We start from the raw sequence: 25,333 nt of genomic DNA, 5'->3' as shown, positions 1-25,333 counted from the left end.
CCAAATATGCTTACACAGCTTTCAAAAATGAAATAATTGTTTTCAGAACTAAAGATTAATTCAGAGCTGTAGATTAAGTCAATGTCCTGGCTGTTTAATACCAACTGCTACAGTTTGTATAGTTTTGAGCCATATGGTAAGGAATTGGGAAAGGGAAAATGAAGAGGGGCTCGTTATAAGTCACGCAGGTAATATTTTGTCATGCTACTATCTGCATATTTATGAAATAAAATGGTTGGGTTTTGTGGGACTGAGGTTAAAATCAGAGAACAGAAAAGTATGGAATGAGGGATTACAAACTTCGTACGATGGTCTGCCAGACCCAGTCACATGTATGTGCTCTTTCATTCATTCGTGTACAAACGTTCATTGAGGACTTGGGGACCCTGCTTGATTAGAGTTGGTGATTTACCGATTAGAGATGTAACTTCCTTAGAGTTCAGACCAGCAGACAGACTTGGGAACACAGGGTGCGTTGGTTTCTAGGATGGAGGTCGAGGAGAGCTGAGAACCGGGGCACCTCCAAGTCCAGGGCTAGTGTTTGAACCGAGTCTTAAATGACTGAGTTCAGTGTTTCCCAGGCAGGGAGAGAGGGAATGCTGGAAAGGGTGAGAGGACTGCATGCCTGCTTGGCGACCACCTGGGTAAAGGCACAGAGTTAAGAGGATGAATTGCATGTTCAAGGTACCGAGGAAATATTTTAGTATTTATTCATCCATCTGAGATCATGTGTGTGAAGGAGACAAAGAGTTTGTCCTCTTGGGGCTTATATTTCAGTGGGTGAGCATTGGGCAGTAAAAGACTAAACAGACAAGACAGTTTCCGGCAGTGGCATTTGCCAAGAAAGGAAAGAACCAGGTGATGTGTTGGTGAGTTACCTGGTTGGGCTGTGCTGAGGTCTCCCTTCAGTTGGAGAGAGGGAAGTCCCCTCTCCCCTCTGAGGAGCCTGAAGAGTGACCTGAAGGATGAGTAGTTGGGGGCGGGGCAAGGGGAGAGCATCGGGCATCTGGGGCAGCAAGTTTGAGGAGCCCCACAGCTGGAGTTTGAAATGTGAGGGGAAGTGGCTTGGGGCGATCGAGGAGGGCCTGAATGGGAAGGGGTGTGCAGGTGGGGTTGAAGGGTTGGGGACCTCCCCTGAAGGCTTGTACTCACCAGAACCAGCTGAGTGCAGCAGTTTGGGTCAGAAAGGGCTCTTTAGAACCTGGCAGTCACAGGAGCACAGCCTTTAGAAAGCCAGCCTCCTCCTCTTAGGGAGGTGCGTGATCATGGCACGCACCGTGAATGGTTACAATAAGAACTGCAGTTAGAACTTGTCAAGGAGATCAGCACACTTTCCTCCCTCCCTCCCTGCAAGAATAAGAGTTCACAAAGTTCCGGATCGTGGGCCTGGAAGTGATGCCCCATCGTATTTATGCCGAGAAAGGTCCCTCACAAAGCAGATGACATAGAAGGAAGCCAATGAGTGTGTCTGACACCACTCTTTGTTCTCAGGTTCTGGGAAAGGACCACCCTGATGTCGCCAAGCAGCTAAACAACCTGGCGTTGCTGTGCCAGAACCAGGGGAAGTACGAGGAGGTGGAGTATTATTACCAGCGAGCCCTTGACATCTACCAGACGAAACTGGGGCCCGACGACCCCAACGTGGCCAAGACAAAGAATAACCTGGTACGTTGACGGGCAGCTCTGCGCGCAGCCCGATGCTGTCTCTGCGATCCGTACTGTGTCGTAATCCAACCTGGAGGTAAGAATGGGCCTCGTTCGCATATGCAGAATACCGAGTGCTTGCTTTTTTCCAGGCGTCCTGCTACCTGAAGCAAGGGAAGTTCAAGCAGGCAGAAACGCTGTACAAAGAGATTCTCACTCGTGCGCATGAGAGGGAGTTTGGCTCTGTAGATGGTAAGAAACTCACTCCTGTTCGTAAGCAGATACAATTGTAGGATGCCTTCAACAGCGCGCTTCCCAGCTTGAAATTGGTAATAGCCAAGTCATCAAGTATTAGCAAGACAGACTTGTTGATTTTAGAGACGATTTTCCAGTAGCGCCTAGAGGAGGGGCTGCGGCTCAGCCCGAGCGCTCATCGGCTCATTCCCTCGCTCGTCATGCAGTGAACACGGAGACCCCTGCGTACTGCCTGGCGTCACTGATGACTCAGTGGGGTCTGCACCCCTGGTGAGGGGGTGGCCACCTGCCTCACGGGTTTTCACGCTGCCCTTTCCGGAGTCCATGCTTGCTTCAAGCACAACCTAGATGCACCAATCCTTGGAAACCTCCCTGGAGCCGTCATTGCTTTCTAGAATGCTCTGTAACCCAGGGACCAGGCATCGGCACCACCTGGGACCTGTCAGAAATGGAAATTCTTGACCCATCCCAGGCCTGCTGGGTTATTTGTCTTGAAGAGCCAAGGCCTGCCTCCTTTATATTCCTTCAAGCATTACAGGTGCTTAATACACAGTTTGGGAGTGAATGTTTTACAGGGTTTAAATTGCTCAATAAAGCAATTTGTGTGTTACACGAGGCATTTGGTTTTTTCCTCCACTAGGTATTACATGAGGTGTTCAGAATGAGGATAGTTGGTCTACACTTTAGAATGGGTAGGGAAAGAGAGGTTTTGGTTAATAAATTTCTTCTTTTATAGAGTTTCTAGAAACCGCCTTTGAAAAACCTTTGGAAGGTGCATTAGTTTTTCCCCCTCTGTTAATAAGTGGAGTGGTAGGTCTCTTTCACTGTCACACTATAGCTGTGCCTTAGGTTCATCATCCTGAAAATGGGTTGTGTTTGCTGTTGTGGGTAGGCCAGGGTAACCGCTCGCGTCCCTGGACGTTACGGTGACAGGGAGCTTTCCTCCTTGTCTGACTGCAGGGGCTGGTCTTGTGATCCCAGGCCATCTCCTAGTGCTTCTTTTCACAGAGTATGTTCTCGGGAGCACTTGTTTCTTTGAGATTTGCTCACTTCTTCTAAAAATAGTAGCATGAAGTCCAGTTAAAAGCAGTTTTCCTGTACTTGGATTCAGGCTCCATAGAAATGTTAAAAGAGGGATGGAAGGCATTTTTCCTTCAGGCGAGATGCCAGTGTGTCCTGTATGCTCAGCCCAGCGCACGACCTCCTGTTTCACGGGCCTCTCTCGCTCAGGGCACATACTCTGAAATCTGTGACCTGGTTTGTTGTGAGGAAACGAAGACTGGGTGGGAGCGCAGGCCTCTTCCTCCAGAGCCCAGAGAGGCGCTCACTGCGGGCAGCTCCATGGGACGGGAAAGTCACCCACACACGTCTTTAACGTTCTTAGTGGCCTGCCTTCTTTGGTGCCTATCTAGGGATGGAACTGAAACCATACTTGACCTGTGTGCTGCTTATTTAACTTGATACTTGTGGCTTGAGCATTTTTCGTGTCATGAAAACATTTTCATAAACTTCACTTTTAAGGCTGCTTATCCTCCATGGTATATGTACATTAGCTGTCTTGAATCTCCGGATGAGTGATAATACGTGTTAATGTTCTCAAAAGTTAAGGAGACTTTAAAGGATCTGTATCCTTTATCCCAGCATTTTACTACTTTTTGTTAAGACTTTTGCTTAATGCTAGGTTACTCAAATTTTAAAACTCCCAAGTGTTATGTGCAGATTCTAGCATTAAAAGTGTTTCGTGATAGGGACCCTAGCATTGGTCCAGCTTTGTTGACAGTTGCCTCCCTGATCTCGTTTTTTTTTTGTTTGTTTATTTGTTTGTTTGTTTTTTAAAGATTTTTATTGGGGAATTGGGGGATGGGAACAGCACTGGGGAATTGGGAGAAGGGGAACAGGCAAGTTGCTGTCCTTTTGTTCTTCAGTCTAGTTGTGGAGGACCTTGCTTCACTGGCCCAAGTTGGCGTCATCATTGTGCTCTTCCCAGGTGAGGCAGATCAGTCGCCGGCTTCTGGATGGCCGCTCACAGCGGCTGCTGGCCGCTCACACTGGCTGCTGGCTACACACGGTAGCCCATGGCAACCCACTGCCACAGGGGCTGCAGCCTACGCCGTCGCCGGCGACTCATGGCAACCCAGCTCCAGGTTGAGCTGTTGTTCAGCATCTTAGCTGTAGAGGGCAGTGTCACTGGCCCTCATATGTGGGATCTGAACCGGCGCCCTCTGGCGTCCCAAGCCAGCTCTTAACCACCACGCCACTCGGCCGGCCCATCTCGGTTTTTGTTTCCACATCTTCCACCTACAGTGCTCACGTGATGGCCATCATGTGTCTCTTGTGGTCCGGTTCTATCCTCATAGGCTTTCTCCATGTCAGCGTCACCTGTCCAAGTTGTAAGAAGTAATATCTAAGAAGGAACGTATGAAAAACAACAAAACCTTGTAATCACTGAAACTTGATAGCTTCTAAGGCTCGTGGGCTTCTATCTGCTTCAGTTTACTGTGTTATGTTTTCTTCCCTAGATGAAAATAAACCCATCTGGATGCATGCTGAAGAAAGAGAAGAGTGCAAAGTAAGAGGGTGCTGTTTGGGGAGATTTTCTAGATTGGATATGTTGCTTTCAAGATAATTTTTAATTTGAAATTATTTGTCATAATTTAGGGAAAGCAAAAGGATGGGACATCTTTTGGAGAGTATGGCGGCTGGTACAAAGCCTGCAAAGTTGATAGGTATGTCTCTGAAAAAAACAAGACAGCTGTGGAAGGTGCTAGTGCTTTAAAGGGCAACTTGCAAATGACCATTGAACACGCACATTCTTAAGGTGGAGTGGTTCCATAGCCCCGTATTTCCCCCCAAACCCATACAAACCCTGTAAGTTTATGAGATAATTTATATCTACACAAGCGCTCTGATAGGTGTAAGGTGGTACAGTGTGGGTTCTGTCTGTTCACAGTACCCGGTCCCAGGCTAACGGCCAGGCGGCGGGAGAGGGAGGTCACTAAGTAGGGCACGGCCTTTAAGGTGGCCGTGGGCGCACCATGGAGACGGGTCAGCAGGCTGCAGAGGCCAGCCCCTGTGTCCAGACGCCACAGGCCAGAGGCCGCGGGAGGCAGATGCTAGAGCACCCCCCTATTCATCGCCACCCTCGGGGCCTGGGTGTCTGCAAAGGGCAGTGTGAGGCCCCTACGCTGGTCCTCGGAGCCTTGCTGCCACCTCCACATGCCAGGCTGTTAACGCCTCCGATCCCCCTTTTGACTGGAACGCCTTTCCTGCTGTTTCCTGTCCTAACGCTGACTCGTTCTTTAAGACTCAGTTCACCAGGCACCTATTTCAGAAAAACTCTGAACCCCTAGTCTGGGTTCCTCATAGCACTTAGCACGTGTTAAGTTCATATGCTTTATTTCTCCCACTACTGTGTAATTATTTCAGACATGGAGTAGAGCTTCTTAATTCTGTACCTAATGCGCCTACCACTAGTAGGGAAATAGTCTCATGAAGTGCAGTCTGAGTGAACTAGGTTTATTTCTAGTTTTTAGAAGACACTGTGTCGAGAGTGCAGAAACGCACCATCCCTGTCTGTGCTCCGTCCTCTCTCACATGTTCAGGCTTCCTTCCACTGCCGGTGTTTGGGTTTGCTCGGTCTCCCCTCTGCTTGTGGAAACAGTGAATTAGCAATTAAACACCGCATCCTCTGGGAGGCATGTGGTCACTAGACAGACCCGGATACACGGTTCTGCGACAGCGGCCGGGAAGGGACCCGGCGCAGCACCGTGTGTCTGACCCCGCAGAGGTGTCTGCGGGCAGTGTCTGTCCACCCGCAAAGCCCCACACAGCAGGTGGGCAGGGTGCAGGAGACAGAAGAGCTTTGATAATTTTACATTTGGAAAGAGTACCATAGAAGTTTAAAAGATATTTGTAATCAAACCCCTGCTCCTAGTGCTTTAGATTATGTGCTATTGATAGTGGCTGCTGTAAAACTTATATTTAATAGTTCTGTGTATCATATGCTTTCTTGTAGTCCAACTGTTACAACCACTTTAAAAAACCTTGGGGCACTTTACAGACGTCAGGGCAAATTTGAAGCTGCAGAAACACTGGAAGAAGCAGCCATGAGGTCACGCAAACAGGTCAGTTGGAAACCTGTTTTTAATTTATCTGTTAGAACTTTGAGTCTAATGATTCTCTTTTTACAAGACTTATTGAAATCTTGATTCAGAAATAGAAAATCTTTTAGTTTGTACAAATAAGATTATATTGTTTAAAAGATTATAAATATGACACCAAAAGCATAAGCAGCAAAAGAAAACCTCTATCAGTTAGATTCAACAAAATTAGAAATGGTGTGCATTCAAGGCCACTATCAAGAAAGTGAAAAGATACCCACAGAATGGGTGAAAGTATTTTCAGCTCACACATCTGAAAGGGGCCTAGATCCAGAAGGTGTAAAGATGAAAGGACCACCTAATTAAAACACGAGCTTTAGGACCTGAATAGACATTTCTCTGAAGATAACATACAGATGCCAACAAGCATGTGAAGAAATGCCCAGCATCCTTTGTCGTTGGGGAAATGCAGTTCGAAAGTACAACGAGAGCCCTCTTCACACCCACTTGGACGGCTGTAGTAAAAAACAAAACGAAAAGGAAATCACAAGTGTTGGCGAGGTTGTGGGGAAATTGGAACTCTTGGGCCCTGCTGGTGGCAACGAAAAATGGTGCGGCAGCTGTGGACAACAGTTGGCGGTTTGTCAGAGAGAGAAACAGAGTTACTGTGTGACTCAACAGTCCACTCCTAGGTGTGTGCCCAAAAAAGTTGAACACAAGTTCTCAAAACAAACACAGCTGATTTTGTTATTCATGGTAGTTCTTTTGTATAAATTAGCAAATTCTTGCGGAAAATACAGTTAGGTTCCTGTCAGCCTCTGATCACATTTTCATCAACTGATCAGTCCATAACCTGTTTTATGTGTGTTTCTGTTTAAAGACACCTTATTTAGACTACATGTTGGTTCATGAACACCAAATTCACTGCAGTAGCACTGTGTGTAACCCATGCCCGAAGGCAGCCTCATCCCAGGCAGCCTGGGATTGCTCCAAGACACGCATCCCAGCCTCCGCGTCTGGGCCATTTTACACAGCGAAACCACCACAGAAAGGACAAAAATGTGGAAAACATGGCACTAAGTAATGTAGAGGGGAGAAGGACACTTGTTTACAGACTGAGATAAAAGAAGAAAGCAGAGCGTGACACTGTTGGCTCTCAGCTGGGGACGTGCACGTCGACGACTGGAATTTTTGTCTCTCTGCGTGCCTCTGAGTGAGTAGAAGCACTGTGAGTGCTGATCAGAGTTGCCCGGGACCCAGCACGGAGGTGACTGCAGAAGTGCGGCCTCTGAGTGCGGATGCGGCGTGCCGGGACACACGGTCCGGCAGCCACATGCACCCACTGGGTGAGCGGCTGAACCTAACGGGTGATCCCTACTGGGGATATTGGCAGCACGAAGTTACTGATGCGCTTTCCTTCATCAACTGAGATGTTTTAGGGATGCTGAAACACAATTTGTAAAGAAAATACGGGAAAGAGGCTTCATTCTTGCCCTTAAATTACCAGTTGTTAGAGCAAGGAGTTAATTATTTCTGTATAAATATAAAGAATGCAGTTTGTTTTATATTTTCAGGATCGGAGGGGCAGGTGTGGGTTTTTTCCCCTCAAGTGGGATATAGGCAGGCTCTTATAGTGGTTGTTGGTTCGTGGCTCCTTCTTGTCTGGGATTAAAATTGCTCACACATACCTTAGAATTTGTTTCTTTCCAAAGTCTTTGCGCCTCAGTTAGAGGAGACCTGCAGAGCCATTGTTGGTGCCGCTTTCCCAGCCGTGCCCGGGGCAGCCCCTTCCCAAGCCCTGGCATCCTCCCAGGCCAGGGCTGTGACTGCAGAGCTGCTGCTCCTGCTTCGTGGGTGGGCGATGGAGGGGCCCTGGGGCCTGTGCTGCTCACTCTAGCTCTGGAGTGCAGGCGACCTGTTATCATCAGGAGTGATGTCACAGTACAGCTTTGATCTAAAGTGCCCAGTGATGTTTATCAGAGGAGCAGGGCCAGCGTCGGCTTGTAGAAGTTTAAAGGAAGGATTGCTACTGCTTTACTGAGGATGGCCCCCTCCTGCTTGGCCAGGGGAAATGCACAGCAGCTTGTGGCCTGGGGTTTGCCTCCCGAGGGATGGTGAAAATGGTGAAAGTCAGCGAATGTACAGGATCCGCATGAGCCGGTTGGGTTGAAATTCCATAAAACATGTCGCACCTTGGTCATCAGATTGTACTGAAATACACGTGGAGGAGTCACTGTTGGCTTTTCATCCTATTACGTGTTAACTGAAATATGCATGAAGTTATTGAAAAAATAAGAGCGTGCTTGCTTCCCAAAAGCGTGAATGTTTGCTCTTAAAATGCGTCCTGTAAATTAGTGGCTAGTTTTTAAACTGTTCTACCAAGAATGAAGTGATGTGTGTACTTATTTTGGAGGCATGAAACATCACGGGGTTAGTGTTTAAGTGTTAAAAACTGGGCATTTTCCCAGCATCTTGTCATGAAACTTTCCAAACAGAAAACTTGAGAGAGTTCGACACCCATGTGCCTGCCGCCTGGATTGTCACGAACACTTTGTCACACGTTCGTGCATCTTGCCCTCCTGTCCGCCAGTCCCGTTTCTGAAGCCTTTCAGATGTGTGTGCTGCATACACTTCCTTCTGCCTACTTGCGCCGCAAGCCACCAGCTGGACTCAGTCTTCATTGGTGGCTTTCCAGGTTGAGGTGGAATGGGCAGAGTGAAACGCACAAGTCTGAGTGGTCCTCCCAGGAAAAAGTCACTGTCCCCTTTTTCCTCCAGTGTTTAAGAAGGGTTTGCTTTTGTCCTGGGGACGGTTAGCTATCTGGCAATCCCAGTTGAGACTCAGGTGCTAATGGCTGAAACCCTGTCCCCTGCCTGACTCGCAGGGTCTCGACAATGTTCACAAACAGAGGGTGGCTGAGGTGCTGAACGACCCTGAGAGCTCGGATAAGCGTCGGAGCCGTGAGAGTCTCAACACAGACGTGGTCAAGTACGAGAGCGGCCCTGACGGGGGCGAGGAAGTGAGTATGAGCGTGGAGTGGAACGGGGTGAGTACAGCCCACGGCGTCGCCAGTGCCCCAGGCGGCGGCCTGTCACCCCCTCCCCCCACGGGTGCTGCCGGCAGTCTCCCCGTCTTAGCTAGGCCTGCTTTTCTCCAGTTATGTATGCATTAAGCTGCTTCTAAGTTCTCACTTCCTGCTAATACTCAGTCTGATTTGTTGAAGTGGTAATTTTCTTCTCAGGAATCCGTGAAAGCTGTTTGGCTCAACTTTGAGCGCTTAAATGCTGATTGAGTGTCCTGGCTGTTCAGGGCATACTCCCTAACGTGGGTGTTTCTTAATAGCTGGATTAGTGTGGCAAAACTAACTCGCTTTTTTAACTTCCCACTTTCATTGCTAACTCCAGGGCTCCTAAGCTCACTGACCAGGCCGCTGTAGGTTTTGTTAGAATTAACTTTAAGTGCCGTAAGGGGAAACGCTGCTCAAACAGAATGTGTCTTTAGAGAAGAGCAGGCCAAGAGCAAGGACGCCAAGTGGCTGCTCTGCGTGCCCCGCCTCGGTCCCGATTGTCACGTCCCACTCGGGGCCCGTGGTTCACTGCTCTTCACAGGTGCGTGCCAGAGGCTTCTGGACCCGGACCGTGTGTCCATGAGACGCATCAGCGCCTGGCCGGGCCGCACACCTGGGCCTCCCTGGCATGGAATTTCTGTGGAAATTCTCATCACTGCTGCTCGTCCAGTGGCTGCCAGACTGGGGGCCTGTGGACATTTTCTTTGCAGTCAATATTTGTAATGTGGGTAGTTTTTTTTGTACATGGAGCTGGTATCTTTGAAATTTTGCTGAAATGCAGGATTCCTTCTGATGAATCCATGTGCATTATTGATTTTTTTCTGAAGCTTCAGTAGTGTAGTTTTTAGTTGTAATTGTGCACATGTCTTGCCAGATAGTTTTGGGCTTTTTTATAATCTATATTTTTGAACCTGTTTATTCTTTGGGATTTTCTATAGCTGTAATAACCTGAGAAGGATTAGCATTCTCAGTAGACATTTATGCAGGATGTTAGCGGTCAGGATTTCAGGGAGAATGTCTTTTTGACCGTCTTTGTCTGGCCGCTTCCTTGCTTTGGTTATTCTTGTGCCAAGACAACCAATCAGCATGTGCTTTGACCACTCATCCCATTGGGCAGCGACCTGGATGTAAACCGATGAGGGCAGCCCCGCCCCATCCGGCCTGCACTCTGCACTCTGCTCCCCAGCGCTGTTGTCCCGCATGCTCTGTGTAGAGGTCAAGTCCCTCCTCTCGCCAGACGCCAGCGTGCAGATTGTGGTTCTCTTGAATGAAGTTCTGCAGGAACTTTCTCTTGAGACAGTATTTCTAGGTCAATATTCCTATGAAATCACATAACAAAATTATGGACAACTCAAAGTTTTGTTACCGTCTAAAGTCTGAGACCTAGGGCTGAGGGGAGCTGCCCTCACCCGCCGTGGAGGGTTGGTGGGCTGGCATTACGGACGACGGGGGAGCAGCAGTCCCTCCTGGGAGTGCGAGCTGGCTCCCCTTCCCTTCTAGTTCACATTTCCTCCCTCACTTGGGACATGCTGTCACTTAGCATGCTCGCACACTGGACTCTGGGCACCATTTTATGTGACTTTTAGACACGAGTGGCTCTGCATCTTTGACAGGCTCTGTCCCAGGGCTGAATGGCCATGGGGTCAATTGACTGGAAAGGGTTTAGTGCAGCGGTCCCCAGACTCACTTTGAGCGGCAGAAGGAGCCCTGTCCCCAAGTGGAGGGGTAGCATGAAGCCCCGAGTAGTCTGGGAGGGGCACCCCAGGCCCATGGTCACACTCAGCCACTGTCACCTTCACAGGAAGGCCTGGGCTTTCACACAGGTTTCCTTAAGCTCCAAGTCTCAGAAGGTAATGCTGAGGTTCTCCCAAAATTTGACATGAGTTTTCTTTGTAAAGCATACGTCTATTATTTAAAAAGAGGCAATAAGGGCAGTATGCACACGTAGGTGATTTTAAATCATCTTCTTTGAGGTACAGTCATATGCAACCAAAGGCCCACTTTAAGGGTCATGCCCTGCAGTGCACACTTTAGTCTTGGTCCAGGCGTGAGACGAGGGTCCGACGTGGTCTGTGTGTGTGTGCTGACCCCCTGAGACTGCCAGCCAAATGGTTTAAAAGCCATTGGCTACCACCGGCAGCGTTTATCTGTGTGCACCGAGATGTTGCAGAAGTGAACTGGGAGATGGGTGGACAGCAGGACTCTCCCTGTCACTGTAGCTTCCCATTTCAAATTGGGGCTTTCAGAGGTAGTGTCGTTCTTACTGCTTTACTGCATTATTCTAAGAACTTGGCACAGATTTATAATGAGAAAATGCCAGTTAGATTTTTTTTCATATTGGGGTTTTGCATTAGATTTTAATTGTTTAAAAAGGATTCTCAGTACTCCTTAAAAAGTTTGAAAACTGCTAGCACAGGGAGTAGCATTGTGTAGCTGTGTTGGGCAGGTGGCAGGGTGCAGGGTGCGGGCACGCTAGCTCCATTCAGTTATTACCACTTACACGGCCACGAGGCGGGGCTCCCCCACGCTCAGAAATAACATTTACAACAAAGGGCATTGTCGTCAAAGATAAGGTCATACACTCGGTTAGAATAATCACTCCCGGTAGGTCCTGAAGGTCCAGGCCAGCACAGAACTGAGTTACGTACCATTAAAATAGAAGAAAAGGCAGGTTCCTGGACTCGAGCAGAGCCCTCCCGTGAATGGCTAGGTTCTTGACACGGTAGACGATGTGTTTAGGGAAGTGCAGCTCTGTGCTTTTAAGGATGTACCATCAAGATTGTGATTGAAGATGTGAAAATGTAACTTCCTCATACTTATTTCTGTATAAAGCACAGATATAAAAGTCACTGTGAAGACATGTCCGAGTCAGTGCTCTTTTATGCCCTGCTTCTACAATACAAACGCAGAGGTTGTGTGCAAAGCAATCTTTCTAGATAAAACTGGATTCCCCTTACCCTCGCCCACGTGGCTTCAGGTTGCCTGGGAGGCCTACACGTGTCAGGCACTGGCCCCCGGGTCCCCCCCGGGCCACGTGGGGGCCTGCGGGCCACGCCGGCATTAAGTGCCTATGGTTGCAGCGGGAAACAGCACACCTGTCCCGGTCCCGGGATCTGTGCTGTGCTTGCCGTTTTCCGGAAGGCTGCCGGCCTCTCCTGTCCGTTGGGAGTAGCCCGCTCCCACCTCCCCATTCTTTGCACGCTGCTCCCTGCTGTATTCCTAAAAGCTTTTCATACACTAAACTCTTGACCAGGATTACTGGGGAATGCATATACTGTTCATTAGAAATAGATTAATTTTTACTTAACACATTGTGGATTGGTGATGCAGATTTATGTCTCTATATTTAAATGCTCTGTGTTCAATGTGTTGAAAAGTATATTAGGAAGACAACTAGAATATGCCAAAAAAATAAACTCAAACACCAGAAATCCAAGGCAGTCATTACTGCTGCACATTTCTTAACCAGTACACTTCACTATTCATTTCTGTTAGAAACTCACTTTTTGATGTAAGTACTCTTTCACGGCAATATGAAGAAGTAGACCATTTGTGAAAATGTTAGGATGCGGTGAAACCTCCCGGCCTTCAAGCCGTGTGGATAGAAATCGGTCTGGGTTCCCGCGGGTTTGGGGCTGTCCTTACCCCTGGTTCTCACAGGTGGGACTCTAGGTGATGAGCGCAGGGGTGGGCAGACCCCCTCCTGGGCCGCCAGGCACCGGGCACTGCTCAGAGCCCCGGGTCAGCTTGTGGCTGCAGGGTGGACAGAGAGGAGGGGGGAGTTGGACACGAGGTCCTTTCGAATCAGAGTAAACTACTCTCCCACACTCCGCTGCGTGTCTAGGACACGAGTAACATAAATAGCCCAACTGCAGTGTCGCACTGAACTTTGAAATGAACGGCAGGAGTTATATTGTTTACGGAATTACATCAACATTTTAACGTCCTTTTTCTGAAGAGAAGCAAGAACTTATGTTTTCTTGTCCTCCCAACATTTGTGGGGAGTTGGTAACAAGTTTTATTTTTCCATTTTAAAGATGAGAAAAATGAAGCTCGGGCTGGTTAAATGACTTGCTCAGCGTCCCATGGTGAGTCAGAACGGGCCGGGCTCAGGTCCCTGCCGTCTGGGACTTCGGTACAAGACTGTCGGGTCTCCAGTCCACCAGGACCCACGATGCATTGCTGCCTGTGGAAATCCATTTTGTATAACTCATTTTATTTTGGATTATCAACTGCATGTTTAAAATGTGCTATAGAGACTTTTGAAGTCAGTGGTTTCTTCAAGTTTCTGAAATGTCAAAAATGTTAGTGTTTTAAAGAGAAAGTCCTGCCTGATTTCAGAGAGAACTTTCTAGTTTAGGGCCATGAAAGAATTTCTGATGAAGTTTAAGCTAAAAAGGAGCTCTTCCTGTGTGTAGCCTTTCTTGGTCATTACTGATGTTTTTCATTGCGGAATCTCCTTTATGTACAGTTACTTGAAACCCTTTTTATCGTTAAGTATCAAAGAAGATTTCTAGCACAGTGCTAATCCATGCTCTAAAAATGTTGAATTTTATTTTGATGTTGGTTAGGAGTACCTAGACCGGATGTTGTAAAAGATAACCTAAGGCCCCAGTACCCGTTTTCTACTGGGCTGCCAGAGCTGGCAGAAGATAACCCCAGCACTAAAGTGATTAAACCTGCTCAGCTTTGTGACCTAGAAATACTGTAAGCCCTGCCATGCTAGGTAGAAGAGCGGCTCTTTTCTCACACGTTTCACCTGGGCTTTCTCTCTCCGTTTCTGTCTGACAGGCCTAGCTGCCTTGTGACTCTCACTGTCTCCTGCATGACGGGCGGCACGTCCTCCAGCTCCCCTCCTCTCCGTGCTCACTGCTGTGTTTAGCGACCCCCTAGGATTCTTGTCAGAGCTCCACCTCTGTGACTGGCCATTCCTTTCGGTGCTGCCGTCCTTTTTGGGGGGTTCTTCATCTCTGTATACTTGTAGCTTTGCCAGATATGTACTTAGTAATATAAATTGTATTAATAAAAACCACTTACTGTGTAATACATGAGCTTACTAGTTAAGAGCGATTAGCTGTTCACTTTGATAAGAGGTAGTTCCGAGCCTCCCACAGGTGTTGTTGCAATGGCATGATGGTGCCCGTCGACACCTCCAGGCTGTAAGAATAGGGCATGAGCCACTCCCACATGTACCCAGAGGCCTGGCGAGGCTGCCCCGGGCCCGGCGCCCCCCTCAGCGCCACGCTCCAGTAGCATTGGCTCTGTAGTCTGTGTGTGGAATTTTGGCAGTTCTGCTTTTCTCTACTAATCTCTATGTGTTGAGTGATCTGTGTACTTGTGTCTTTCTAACTTCTAATAAACTCACTCCAACTGACCTGTGTCTCGGTGTCTGTCTGCTTCGAATTTCTCACTCCTCCCACTGAATGCAGCATCGCGCAGCTTCTAGAAGGAATGGGGCTACTGTTAATCTTACTAAGTGATTCATTCTGAGAATAAAAGTTGCTGTGCACACATTTCTTTTGCTGTGTTTTTGATTTTCATACTGCCAAATGTTTATTAATGTCTGAATCAATTATGATGAAGGCTGGGCACTCTTACTTGCTTTCTACAAGGTGTCTGAGGGTTTTTAGTTACTGTATAGAATGAGCATTTTATTTACTTTTCCAATCACATTATAATCAACACTTAATAAAACTGTTCATTAAAATTTACTGAAAAAACAGTATATCTAAGTATTACGTTCAGATGAAATTGATCAAAGGAAGTTACCTCTGTCAGATCTTATTGTTTTGGGTTCCATACCTGTTACGTGGACCAGACACTCTCGTGTTTATTAAATGTGAAATTTGATTTTGGTGATAGTCCTCGAAGCTGCCTTAATTTTCTTGAGATTTTTTTGTGTGTGCTATGCAATTTTGTTTCAAAACAGCAGCATAATTAATTTCCCCTTGGGGATGTTATTTTTGTTTGATATTTTTCATGTTCAAAGGTTTTCATGATCATTAGATTATCTTTGATGGAATTTAAAATGCATAGATTTCTATTTAAAGTGTACTTACATACATGGCAAATTGGTAATGTCTGTAGGAATCGTATTACCAGCAGTCACAGATGAGCAGGTCAGCCACCATGCGATGGGCATTGTCATTCAACTTTGCCTCATGGGGGCTGGGAGGGAGGACCACCTGCAGCTTCACATTTGTTCACGTTTTTTTCAGGATGGCACTGGATCTTTAAAACGCAGTGGTTCCTTTAGCAAACTCCGGGCCTCAATTAGACGCAGCAGTGAGAAGCTGGTTAGGAAGCTGAAGGGAGGAAGTTCCCGAGAGAGTGAGCCAAAGAACCCTGGGTAATTATCTCCTGCCCGCTGACCACCCGCCCGCCCGCCCACCGCCGCGCAGTGTCTAACAGCCATTTTTCCTCCAGCACAGCGTCTCACCCAGACTGCAGGAAATGTTCCAGCTCCTCTCCCATGTTTTAGCAATGAAAAGCTTTAGCAGTGTCGGCCTGGCGTTGTTCCAGGATAGGTTGAGGATAATTATGAAACTTCCCATTTAGGGGCTAGAAGGGCTGATGCCTTTAAAAGAAATTTGTAGAATTCTTTGATTTTGTTACAGGTGAAAAGAAAGCCTTAGCAATGAATAGTAGGACTTTAATATTAAAACATTAAGCATATTCACTTGTTTATTCTAGATATGCATTTTTAAAATTAGCATTAGTTTTAAATTAGTTTTAATCTTTTAAAATCAAAAGCTAGGTATGACTATATTACATTTCATACAGGTATTAATACAGGGAGGGAAATGGTTTTAAATAGAAGGATCACAATTCAAGACTTTTATAGGGAGTTTCTTTAGGAGATTTAAAAAATGTTAGGTTTTCCATGTGTTTAAAAAAAGGGTTTCAGTTATGGGTTTTGGAGTGTTTTGAACAGTAACATTTTGTCAAAGGAATTTGGTTCTAAGATATTCTTTGTTCTTAAAAGGTGTGTTGGAAGTAGGGTTCTTTGTACTCCTGTTAGAGCGTTAGCAAATGGCCTGGTTACTGGGTTATTTCTGGAGTAAATGCCTCCTGTTTTGGGATATATTTCTCACAGAAGCACTGTTGTGTCAGCTGTTCGTGAAACTCTTTCAAAATGGCAACTATTTTTTAAATATTGATTCTTAGTAAAACCGTATTTTCAATGTGATTCTACTTTAAGTTCTGTGGGTAAGAATTCTGACAGCTTAGGACTGAGCCCAAGTTCCTTGGGCTGACATCCTGGAAATGTTAAATGACAAGCCGTTACTTGTTCCCTTCGCTAGTTTAAGGTATGCCCGGTCTCATTCCTGTCGTTGTTAGTTAGGGTCCAACTGCTGAGACCCAGGCACCCCCTGTCCGGCTCCTCAGCTGGGGAGCAGGCCCTGTGCGGTGAGGATGCAGGGCCAGGGCCTCCGCTCAGTGCGCCCCGCCAGCTCTCTGCTTGTGGTAGAACGGGTCTCTTGATGGCTTTTGAGGCAAGAGGAACCATTGGGGTTTTATGAGTGGCTGTCGCCCTGGTTCTCAGAAGTGTTGACAAGCCCTTTTCTGGGAGGAGTTTTGTGAGCGCCATGACATTTGCTGAGAAAACCACCTGGAAGACCCTGTGTGGGAAGCCAGCTGGGGCCCTGAGTGTGCGGGGCTTCACCGCAGATCGCTGCTGCCCGAATGCCTGTGGTGACACATGAGCGTGGATTTGGGGAAGCAAGTTCTAAATTGCCTTGGCATAAAGTGCTCTTGCTTTAAAATATTTATGGATTTCCAGAACTAACACGATAGGCTACTTATTATCTGCCTCTCTGAATTCTGAAGAAGGAAACATTTTTCCTTATGTAGTGTCATGAGGGTCTGAACAGATTGTTGTGTGATCGCTTAGTTCCCACTCCTGTGATGACTCTTAAGGAGTGAGGTGGCTTTGCGTCCCAGTCCTCTACACAGGCCGTCACTTAGTTCCTCCAGCGCATTTGCACTGGTTACCTGAGGTTCTGGATGTTCTGAAGCTTTTTAAATGCAAAGTCCACTTCTGATGCTAGGTCCTGTGACATGGACCTCCCTTCCCATGTGACAGCTCAGAGCTTTTCTCTTTTCTGCCATGCCTTTCCTTCTGTCTTTACCATGACGTAACAGTGTGTGAGCCCCGATATGGTAAAGACTCACAGTGCTTTGCCAGCCTGGCCTGATGTAAAATAAAATTGCATATTCTCACCTTTTCATATATCATCTTATTTGAGATGATATCTTAATGAACTTTCTGAAAAACTAAATGACTTTGGACAGTTCATCCCATAAGATGGAATAGTCTTTCCAGGTAAGAGCGAGTTTGTATTAACTGGACCAGGGTTCTCAAATGGGAGTGTGCGTCAGCATCTCCTGGAGGGTTTGCCACGCCCCTGAGTTGCCGGTACAGCGGCGCCCCCTCTCCCGATTTGCCTTTCTAGCAATCTCCTGGTAGTCATAGTGCTGCTGGTCCTGGTCCCGGACCAGATTTTGAGAATCACTTACTAGGCATTCCTGGAGGTGTTTGCAGCTCCCAGGAGGGCGGGGCACAGCTGGAGAGTTACTGCGCCTCTCAGGTGAGTTATGGTGCCACTTCTGGTGAGCTAGGTGCCATTTCCCATGAGTTACTGGCCACTTCTGGTTTCGACAACCACAGGCTCAGGTGAATAGTGTGGATGCCGTTGGGAAGAGTCAGGAAGTCAACTTGTTCTTTCTTTTGTCGCATAAGGAAAATGGAGTTTGAAGAAAAGGGTTGTGTAGCGTTCTCAGAAAAAGCTCACTGGCCAATTAAGTAATAGAATAATTAAATCTTCCAGAATAGAATTTACTTGTGGATTGGTTTGATTTTATCCAGTGTTCAAAACACTTATTTCGGAAAATTGGGGTGGGGTGCTTTGGGATGTTTTGTTTTGTCCTGGTTGTGACACTTTGGGAGTGAGCTTTACTCAGGACGAATACATTGAGGTCTTTGCTTTTGGTGTAGTTTGTTCACTGAGAACTTAGTGTCTGGCGTTGGCCGGGCTGTTCTCATGGTGCCGGCGGTCACGTCGGCCATGCCCTGGGCCTTACCTGGTCCTGTGTCTGTCTGGCTGCACTAACCCTTCACGCCTGTGCTTGGACCTCACAGCCATGCCTTCACCTCATGGAGTAGATATCAGTGTTCACTGTTTATGTCATAGGGAGTTCAAATTCAGAATTACAGATCCTGTTGGCAACACTTAGAAATAACCCCTAATATTGGTTATTTTAGCTTTAAAAGCTAAGGTGACTTTCTGTTTCAGGACATCTGCGATGGTGGTAAGCAATTACAGTAATTTTATGATTGTCCATAATTTAAGTTTAGGTTCTAGGTAATTCGTAGGATATTTCATCAAGTATTTTAAAAAGGCCCATAGGAGAAAAAATTAAATATATGTATAAATCACTATATTTCTTTAAATGTAAAGTGAAATTTGTTTTAAGTTTTGATTTCTAAGCAGAGAAGTAATAGCTTCCAAGTTTATTTTACTAATGAAGAATGTTTTTCCCTACTTTTAATACAGAAAAATACAATACATAAAATACATTTAGGCATTTGATCTCAACAGTGAGTATCAAGCGTGTCTGTCTTCAGCACAGTCACTTAGGGTGATGAGTGGTAATGGGTCGTTGAGGCCCCTTCCTGACACTTGTCTGATGAGGCGCTGTGGACTCCCTTGCTTGCGTCAGCGGGCTGTGTTGGCCGAGCCTCTTGGCTCCTATGAGCCAGGTTTTTAAAAGTGAAAATACAGTGACACTTGGAGTTTGCATGTGGTGCTTTAAGAAAACTATTTTTATTGAGAAAGACACACAGAAACTGTGCTTTTCTCTAGTGGGCGTTAAATACAGTTGGACCTGGGACGTCCATGCTAAGAATTGGGTGGGGACATCCCAGCCCCAGTGAGACGAAGGCCCCAGTCCTTCAGGGATGGTCCCAGGGACCCCTGGTGGTGACAGGCCCTGGAGGGGTGGCTTTGCTGTGTTTCCTGCTCCTGGTTGACCGTGTGCTGATCGTTTGTCCTTGCATGTCCACTGCCCCGGCTGCAGCATGAAGCGTGCCAGTTCTCTGAATGTCCTTAACGTGGGTGGCAAGGCAGCAGAAGACCGTCTCCAAGTAAGGAATCCTGCCCCCTAGCGCCCTTGACCCGGGCTGCTGCGCCCTGCTGTTTCAGCCGGACCTTGCCAGCACTGGTGTGTTTCTGGTTCTTAGACGACAGGCATCATGGTGACACTTCCTTATGCTGCATTCACTTGACTGAATTGTGGGGACAGTCATGCTGTGAACATTCTCTGTGTTAATGGATGAGCTTTCCAGTTTGACCTAGTTAAAAACGAAGTGTTCTGATAAAGTAGTATCGACTTGGCCAGCTACTATCTGTATTGTTAATTTGTATCATTTTGGCCTCTTAACGAGTTTATAACTAACTTATTGTCTAGCTGTTGTTCAATGTTTTCAAACCATTCAGAACTTTACTGACATAAATAACTGACACACTGTTACTTGGACACTACAATCTTGAGCACATTGTCAGCTATGCAAGTCTCTCATGGACAGGTCACCTTCACATTTAACACTGGTGGACCTATTCACTTTAAAAAAATGCCTGTGTATTTTCTACTTCTTTTAAATGTCTGGTGTGACTGGGTGGGTACGGCCAGGCCTCTGGGCCCTGGAACTTGGCCCTGTTCCTCAAGTGTGCCGAGCAGATCAGGCAGCTTGAGCTCATGCAAAAGAGAGCTTTTTGTGCCTTAGCGGTTACCGCTCGTCTGCTGGGGACCAGACTTCCTGGTCACTGCACCTCCTGAGCCAGCAGCTTCCCCAGCTTCCCAAATCCAGCCAATAAACTGACATTCACTGACAGTAGCGGGCCTGGCAGATACGCTGACCCCTCCTCACCCCAGCACCCGTGGGAGTGACCGTTCCCCAGGGTGCCTTTCACTCGGCCTCTGGTGAGAAGCTACAAGATGTTGGTAGGAGGCTGGTGCTCTGCTTTAAGTGCTCCTGGTCATGACATTAAAAGAAGGTGCTTTGTTTTAAAGGGCCTGCAGGGGACCCGTCCTCCCGTTCCCCTTGCTTGGGGTTTGCTCCTGCCCGTTTGAGCATCAGGACTCTGTGCTGCCTTAGAGCCATGCAGCTTTATTGTTAGAGCTGAGACCACTTAAGTTGGCATCATTCAAAGTACTGGTTGAGTATAATTTTTCCATTTGTTTTTTTCATGCAGGAACGAGATAATTGTCTAGCAGACTCCAGAGCTCTGAGTGCCAGCCACACTGACCTGGCCCACTGCGGGCCGAGGCCGAGCTAGATAAACCTGAGACTAACGGAGCCCTGAGGCCCTCACAGCTCCGCCAGGCCCCTCCGCTCTTCCTTCTCTAGATAGTGACCTCCACCACCCACGGGAGGCTCGCCCCGAGTTCTGTTTCCTAGTGCCCGAGCGCGGCCGAAGCATAACCATGAGTCCCGGCAGGCGCGGTGGCCCCGGGGACTCCAGGGCAGATGTGGTTTGGCAGCTGGCTTCAGCGCGCTCGGAACCGGCCTCTGGTCACGGACACGACACCAGACCTGTTTTAAATTTTAGATTTGGAATACAGTACTTAATAGGTTGTAAATTAAGAATCAGGAACCTTAAGCTACATCCTTTGAGAGGAGAGTCTGTCTCATGATCTCATGATCCGCGCAGTGGTTGGCACCTGGCATTTAGGGGAAATGGGCGATGAGAAACAGGACAAGGGAATAAGTTGCAGGTGGCTTCCGCTCCCTCTGGGCACCGCTCCCAGGCCCCACTCTAGACCGTCCTGCTGGACACTTCCTGGGCGCCCACGGCCACCCCTGGAGCCAGTTTTCTCCTGGCCCTGTAGGTAGAGGTGCATGTTTTCATTTGAAAAGCATTTGTTGTGGAGTTAGGAAACAGCGGATTGTGACGGGAACATTTTCAAGTCAACCCCGAGGCATTATCCCTGAAGGGGGTCGTGGGCCTCACCAGTAGGTTCAGAAGATGCTAAACAAGTGACAGGACTGTAGTTCCAGACGACGACAACGTATCAGGGCACCTCCGCGCTGATGAGCTGAAGAGTCATCCTTTAGATTTGGTGGCAGTCGGACAAACTGGGTGGGCGGCCTCGGGAAATGCTGTCAGGCTTTACGTGTGTTTTGTTTTAATGCCGTGACACAGGCGGTATCAGCAAGGGCCCTGGTTTTCGTTCATTCCTAGTGACCTTGCCTCGTGCATAGCACTGGGCTGGGGAGAGCGCTCACGGGGCTCCCTGTGCCTGCCTGGGGAGGGAACGGGACTCCGGATTCTGCTGGGACTCACTGCTGGCTCTCTGGGGGATCTCACTGGGGGGGGGCTCTTTCTGGGGGTGCCCTGACTCCATGTGCCCTTCAGCCTGAGCGTGGACATGGGCTGGAGGCAGCAGCCACGGGGGTTTTGTCACAGTGAGGCTGGACTTTAAATTTTCTTTAAAAGTTTTCTGTAATTTAAATATTACCTCGTGGCACAGGCTGCTTGTTGGTGAAAATGCACTTTTGCCCCCAGACACGGGCTCTGGGCCGGGGCTGTGCCCTGTGGTGCCGGGGCCCGTGGGCTGGNGGTGTGTGAGCGCATCAGCCTCACAGCGCCAGGGGGCTTTGTGTCAGCCAGGGACCACCTCCAGGTCCGCGTGGGGGCAGGGGCTGGTCAGGAGGGCGCTGCTCCTACAAGGTCCCCTCACTTCTGAAGGGACTGCTAAGGGGCGCGAAGAAGACGCGAACTGTAGGAACTGGCCGTTGGTCCCAACCTTCATGGAAGATGCCCAAGAACAGAGCTGACCCCCGCCCGCTGCCAGCCAGAGCTACTCACCGGCCTCCAAGCCTCCGTGCTGCCGTGGGAACTGCACCACCAGGCAGAGCTGCAGAGCCAACTGGGTCTTCCCGGCCGAGCTGCATCCTGCCAGTTCGGTGATGCCATCGAGGGGCAGGCCGCCGCGGAGGAGCCCGTCCAGCACCGGGCAGCCCAGGCTCAGGCGCTGGTGCTGCGCCGGGAACCTCTCCCGGTGCGTGTGCAGGTCGAGGGCTGGGGAGGGAAGGGCGGCAGGCAGGTGGGCAGGGCCGGAGGGAGAGGCGGGGCCAGACGCCCTGCTAGCCACGCCCCCCGCTTCCTGCGCCCGCCCCTCAGCCTAGTCCTGCCCCAGAACCCAGCGAGGGTCCCCGGCACACCGGATCCGTGCGGCCACCACGGCCACGCCGCCCCGCGCTCCTCCTGGGTGCTGCCTGTGCACATGGCCCTCAGCTCCTGGCAGGGACGAGGGCTCCAGCTATGCCCCAGGGCGCTAGCAGGGCAGACCCGTCCTTGCCCACCTGTGATCACACAGCGGCCCCGCAAGTGTGAGGAGGCTGTGCTCAGCAAGTGCTGCACGTCAGGGCTGGAGAGGCCCGTCAGTCTCTGCAAGTCCGGTCCAGAAAAATGCAAAACCTCCTTTATGGATTTCAGTTTGGCTGAAATTATACAAATAAATTACAGCACAAGGTCAGACAACAGTAATGCCAGGCAACACAATAGTGACAAGAGACGCGTTGTCTTCCAATTCCGGTGAGCAGGGCTGGATCCGTCTGCTCCCCGAAGCCCTGGGTAGAGTGTGATGATGACCACAGGACAAGGAGGGAAGGGGCCTGGGGGAGGCCTATCCCTCAGCTGCGGCAGCAGAAGCCAGGCGTGCACAGGGCCTCTCCTAGGTGGCCGCCACCCAGTTCCACGCCAGGAAACATCTCTCAGGAAGCCTGCACAATGCACGGCTAGAGGCTGAGCTGGGTGGGGGTGAGTGGGAAACCACACACGAGGGAGGAGGTGCAGCAAGGAAAGCCACATGGACATCCACTGCTCCAGCCGGTGGCGGGCACCGAGGGGTGGCCAGAAGGGCCAACGGAGAAAAGAACGTGTGAGTGTGACAGTGTCATGGACACTGACTGGGTGAGGAGGATCACACAGGTGATACGTCCGGGGGACCTGGTAATTTGGGAGGAGAGTGGATAAATTAATTTTGGGTTAGGAGAAGAGCATTAGTTTCAAACTAGTAGAAAGATAAAACATCTGCTAAAACTATTGGGTTGTTGGAAAAGTCATGACGCATGTTTGCAACTGATGGCACTAGTTCATTTTTGGAAGTACTAGTCATTCGCATAGCAAATGCTATGTCATTTGACAGCTGACAGTTGTAGCTTCATTCTAAAAAAAATTGAGCGATTTGGTTGAGTTTTGGAGATTTTACAACAAGTTGAAGATGGAAGACCAAACTCTGTATTTTTGCCATATTTTACTGTTTCACTTCCATAAAGGGAAGAACGCGTGTCAAGCTTGTGAAAAGTTGCACAAAGTTTACGGTGACAATGCCCTACAAGAACGTCAGTGCCAACGATGGTTCATAAAACTCCGTACTGGTGATTTTGATCTCAACAATGCTCCTTGGTCAGGGACGCCCACCGAGGTTGATGATGACAAAATAAAGGCATTGATCTAGTTAAACCCACGTTACATGACACGAGAGATTGCAGAAACATTGAACATCCATCACTCAAGTGTTCACGACCACCTGAAGAAGCTGGGATATGTAAGCAAGCTCGATATTTGGATTCCACATGAACTCAAAGAAGTTCATTTGACGGCGCGTATAAACATCTGCAATATGCTCATTAAACGTGAGGAAAACGATCCTTTTTTGAAGCAACTGATAACTGGTGATGAGAAGTGGATTGTTTACATCANGGCTACACATGGTAGCCCATGGCAACCCACTGCCACAGGGGTTGCAGCCTACGCCGTCGCCACGACTCATGGCAGCCCAGCTCCAGGTTGAGCTGCTGTTTAGCATCTTAGCTGTAGAGGGCAGTGTCACTGGCCCTCATATGTGGGATCCGAATCGGGGCCCTCTGGCGTCCCAAGGTAGTTCTTAACCATCGCGCCACTCGGCCGGCCCGGCACTTGTTTTCTAAATGCTCTCTGGAGGTGTTTAAACAATCCAATGGGTTGTGCAAAACCATTGAAAAAAAGACAGCAGAGCCGTGTCCTGTGTAGACAGTAGCTCTTTGAGGTTCACACTTTGGGTGCGGTAGGAGCAACACGTGGCGATGCCTGGGTGGTGTGTGTCACATTAGTCAGGAGAGAGGGACCAGGTGCTGTCCTGCTTCCGCCTCCCACGCCCCAGCCACAGAACTGGCGCTGCACATTTAAAACCCTCTTCGGTGCCCCCAGCGACAGTTCCCCCTGGAGGGCCAAGGCTGTTCAGGAAGAATAAACAGGCTCGAACAGAGTTTCATTTTAAGCTCCCAGTTGCTGGAAACACTATCTTTGCAGGGGCCTTTTTACAACCTGAGCTAGCTTGCAGCCCGTTGGCCCAGTTCTCTCCGAGGGTCGTGGTGCCTTTGCAGGTTGTGCAGAAAGTGTTGGGTAAGGGGTGAGAGGGCCTCCTGAAGCCAGGTCGCAGCCTTTCACGTCTGGGGAGCCACCGGGGTCTGCGATTCCTGATTTGTGAACTCGCACCGCACTAGAGAAGAGCCAGGTTGGAACCCACTTCCCATCTGGCAGTCTGAATTCTGACTTTCTCCAAGAGAACAGCAGTGGGCTCAGCCATCCCTCAAAGTTTTTCTCTCGCGGTGAGGGGACCCTCCGGGTGCCAGCCCTCGCTGCCACATCTCCCAGAGGACAGACAGGAAGCGGCTACAGCTGTATCTGTAGCACCCACCTCCGTCTGACCCCTCCCTCCGGCCCTCCCCAAGGCAGAGGCACTCACAGGGCGGAGGTTTCTGCAGCTCGTGCTTTGTTTACAGTATTGGAGGGATTCATTTATATTCTGGAATTTTAAAAAATCCTGTTTGTTGGGTCAGAAAGCTGCTAGGACTATCATGTAATTACGAATTCAGTGTTGGTAAAGTCAAATATTGCTAAGGGCACAGTTTATAATAGAACAGGTCTCACTGTCAGCTTTATAGGCGGTTCCACACGAGGCTAACTTCTGATGTTTGCACTTTTGAGCAGTGCACTGTGTGATCAGATTTCTGAGAACTGAAGCGCCATGCAATTGCCCCCACCAAAGGGGGACCCAGGTCAGCAGAGCGCGCCTGGCCGGGCAGACCATCATCCACGTAACTGGGCTGATACAACGTTTTGAATTTGTTCCCCAGCATTACCGGGGAGCACCAATGGTATCTACAGTGTGGAACTAACTTTCAGCGGGGGTAGGCGTGGGGGTGTCTCAGGTGGGG

General features: G+C 48.8%; 2 protein-coding genes and 1 long non-coding RNA gene across 16 annotated transcripts in view; 1 reads left to right on the top strand and 2 right to left on the bottom strand.

Moving 5' to 3' along the window:
• KLC1 (kinesin light chain 1) overlaps positions 1 to 25,333 on the top strand; it is a 43,098-nt gene that overhangs the window by 14,256 nt on the left and 3,509 nt on the right. The window contains exons 6-14 of one of the 12 annotated variants that reach the window (XM_019639220.1): positions 1,492 to 1,665; positions 1,797 to 1,896; positions 4,419 to 4,468; positions 4,558 to 4,625; positions 5,915 to 6,023; positions 8,884 to 9,018; positions 15,285 to 15,415; positions 19,147 to 19,213; positions 20,322 to 21,668. In XM_019639220.1, the coding sequence (XP_019494765.1) occupies positions 1,492 to 1,665; positions 1,797 to 1,896; positions 4,419 to 4,468; positions 4,558 to 4,625; positions 5,915 to 6,023; positions 8,884 to 9,018; positions 15,285 to 15,415; positions 19,147 to 19,213; positions 20,322 to 20,405 (918 nt within the window). In that variant the 3' untranslated portion in view covers positions 20,406 to 21,668. Of the gene's footprint in view, positions 1 to 1,491; positions 1,666 to 1,796; positions 1,897 to 4,418; positions 4,469 to 4,557; positions 4,626 to 5,914; positions 6,024 to 8,883; positions 9,046 to 13,103; positions 14,441 to 15,284; positions 15,416 to 19,146; positions 19,214 to 20,321; positions 21,669 to 25,333 lie in introns of those variants that run through there. The other 11 variants (XM_019639219.1, XM_019639221.1, XM_019639224.1 and 8 more) reach the window with 11 other exon arrangements.
• On the bottom strand, positions 14,016 to 15,278 carry LOC109381029 (uncharacterized). The gene is made up of 2 exons (XR_002123616.1): positions 15,126 to 15,278; positions 14,016 to 14,508 (listed from the first exon to the last, which is right to left on the bottom strand). It is a non-coding gene; the product is annotated as an uncharacterized LOC109381029 (long non-coding RNA).
• XRCC3 (X-ray repair cross complementing 3) overlaps positions 21,706 to 25,333 on the bottom strand; it is a 17,016-nt gene continuing 13,388 nt past the window's right edge. For all 3 annotated transcript variants that reach the window (XR_002123615.1, XR_002123614.1, XM_019639238.1), the window contains exons 4-5: positions 22,436 to 22,573; positions 21,706 to 22,151 (exon numbers count right to left, since the gene is read on the bottom strand). Coding sequence is in view for 1 of the 3 variants with exons in the window: in XM_019639238.1 (XP_019494783.1) it covers positions 21,931 to 22,151; positions 22,436 to 22,573 (359 nt within the window). In the remaining 2 variants the exon portion in view is untranslated. The remainder of the gene's footprint in view (positions 22,152 to 22,435; positions 22,574 to 25,333) is intronic.

This window comes from Hipposideros armiger, unplaced genomic scaffold (genome assembly GCF_001890085.2).
Source record: "Hipposideros armiger isolate ML-2016 unplaced genomic scaffold, ASM189008v1 scaffold_43, whole genome shotgun sequence".
NCBI lineage: Eukaryota > Metazoa > Chordata > Mammalia > Chiroptera > Hipposideridae > Hipposideros > Hipposideros armiger.
Note: the sequence above shows the minus strand (reverse complement) of the source record. Positions and strands in the feature narration are given on the sequence as shown.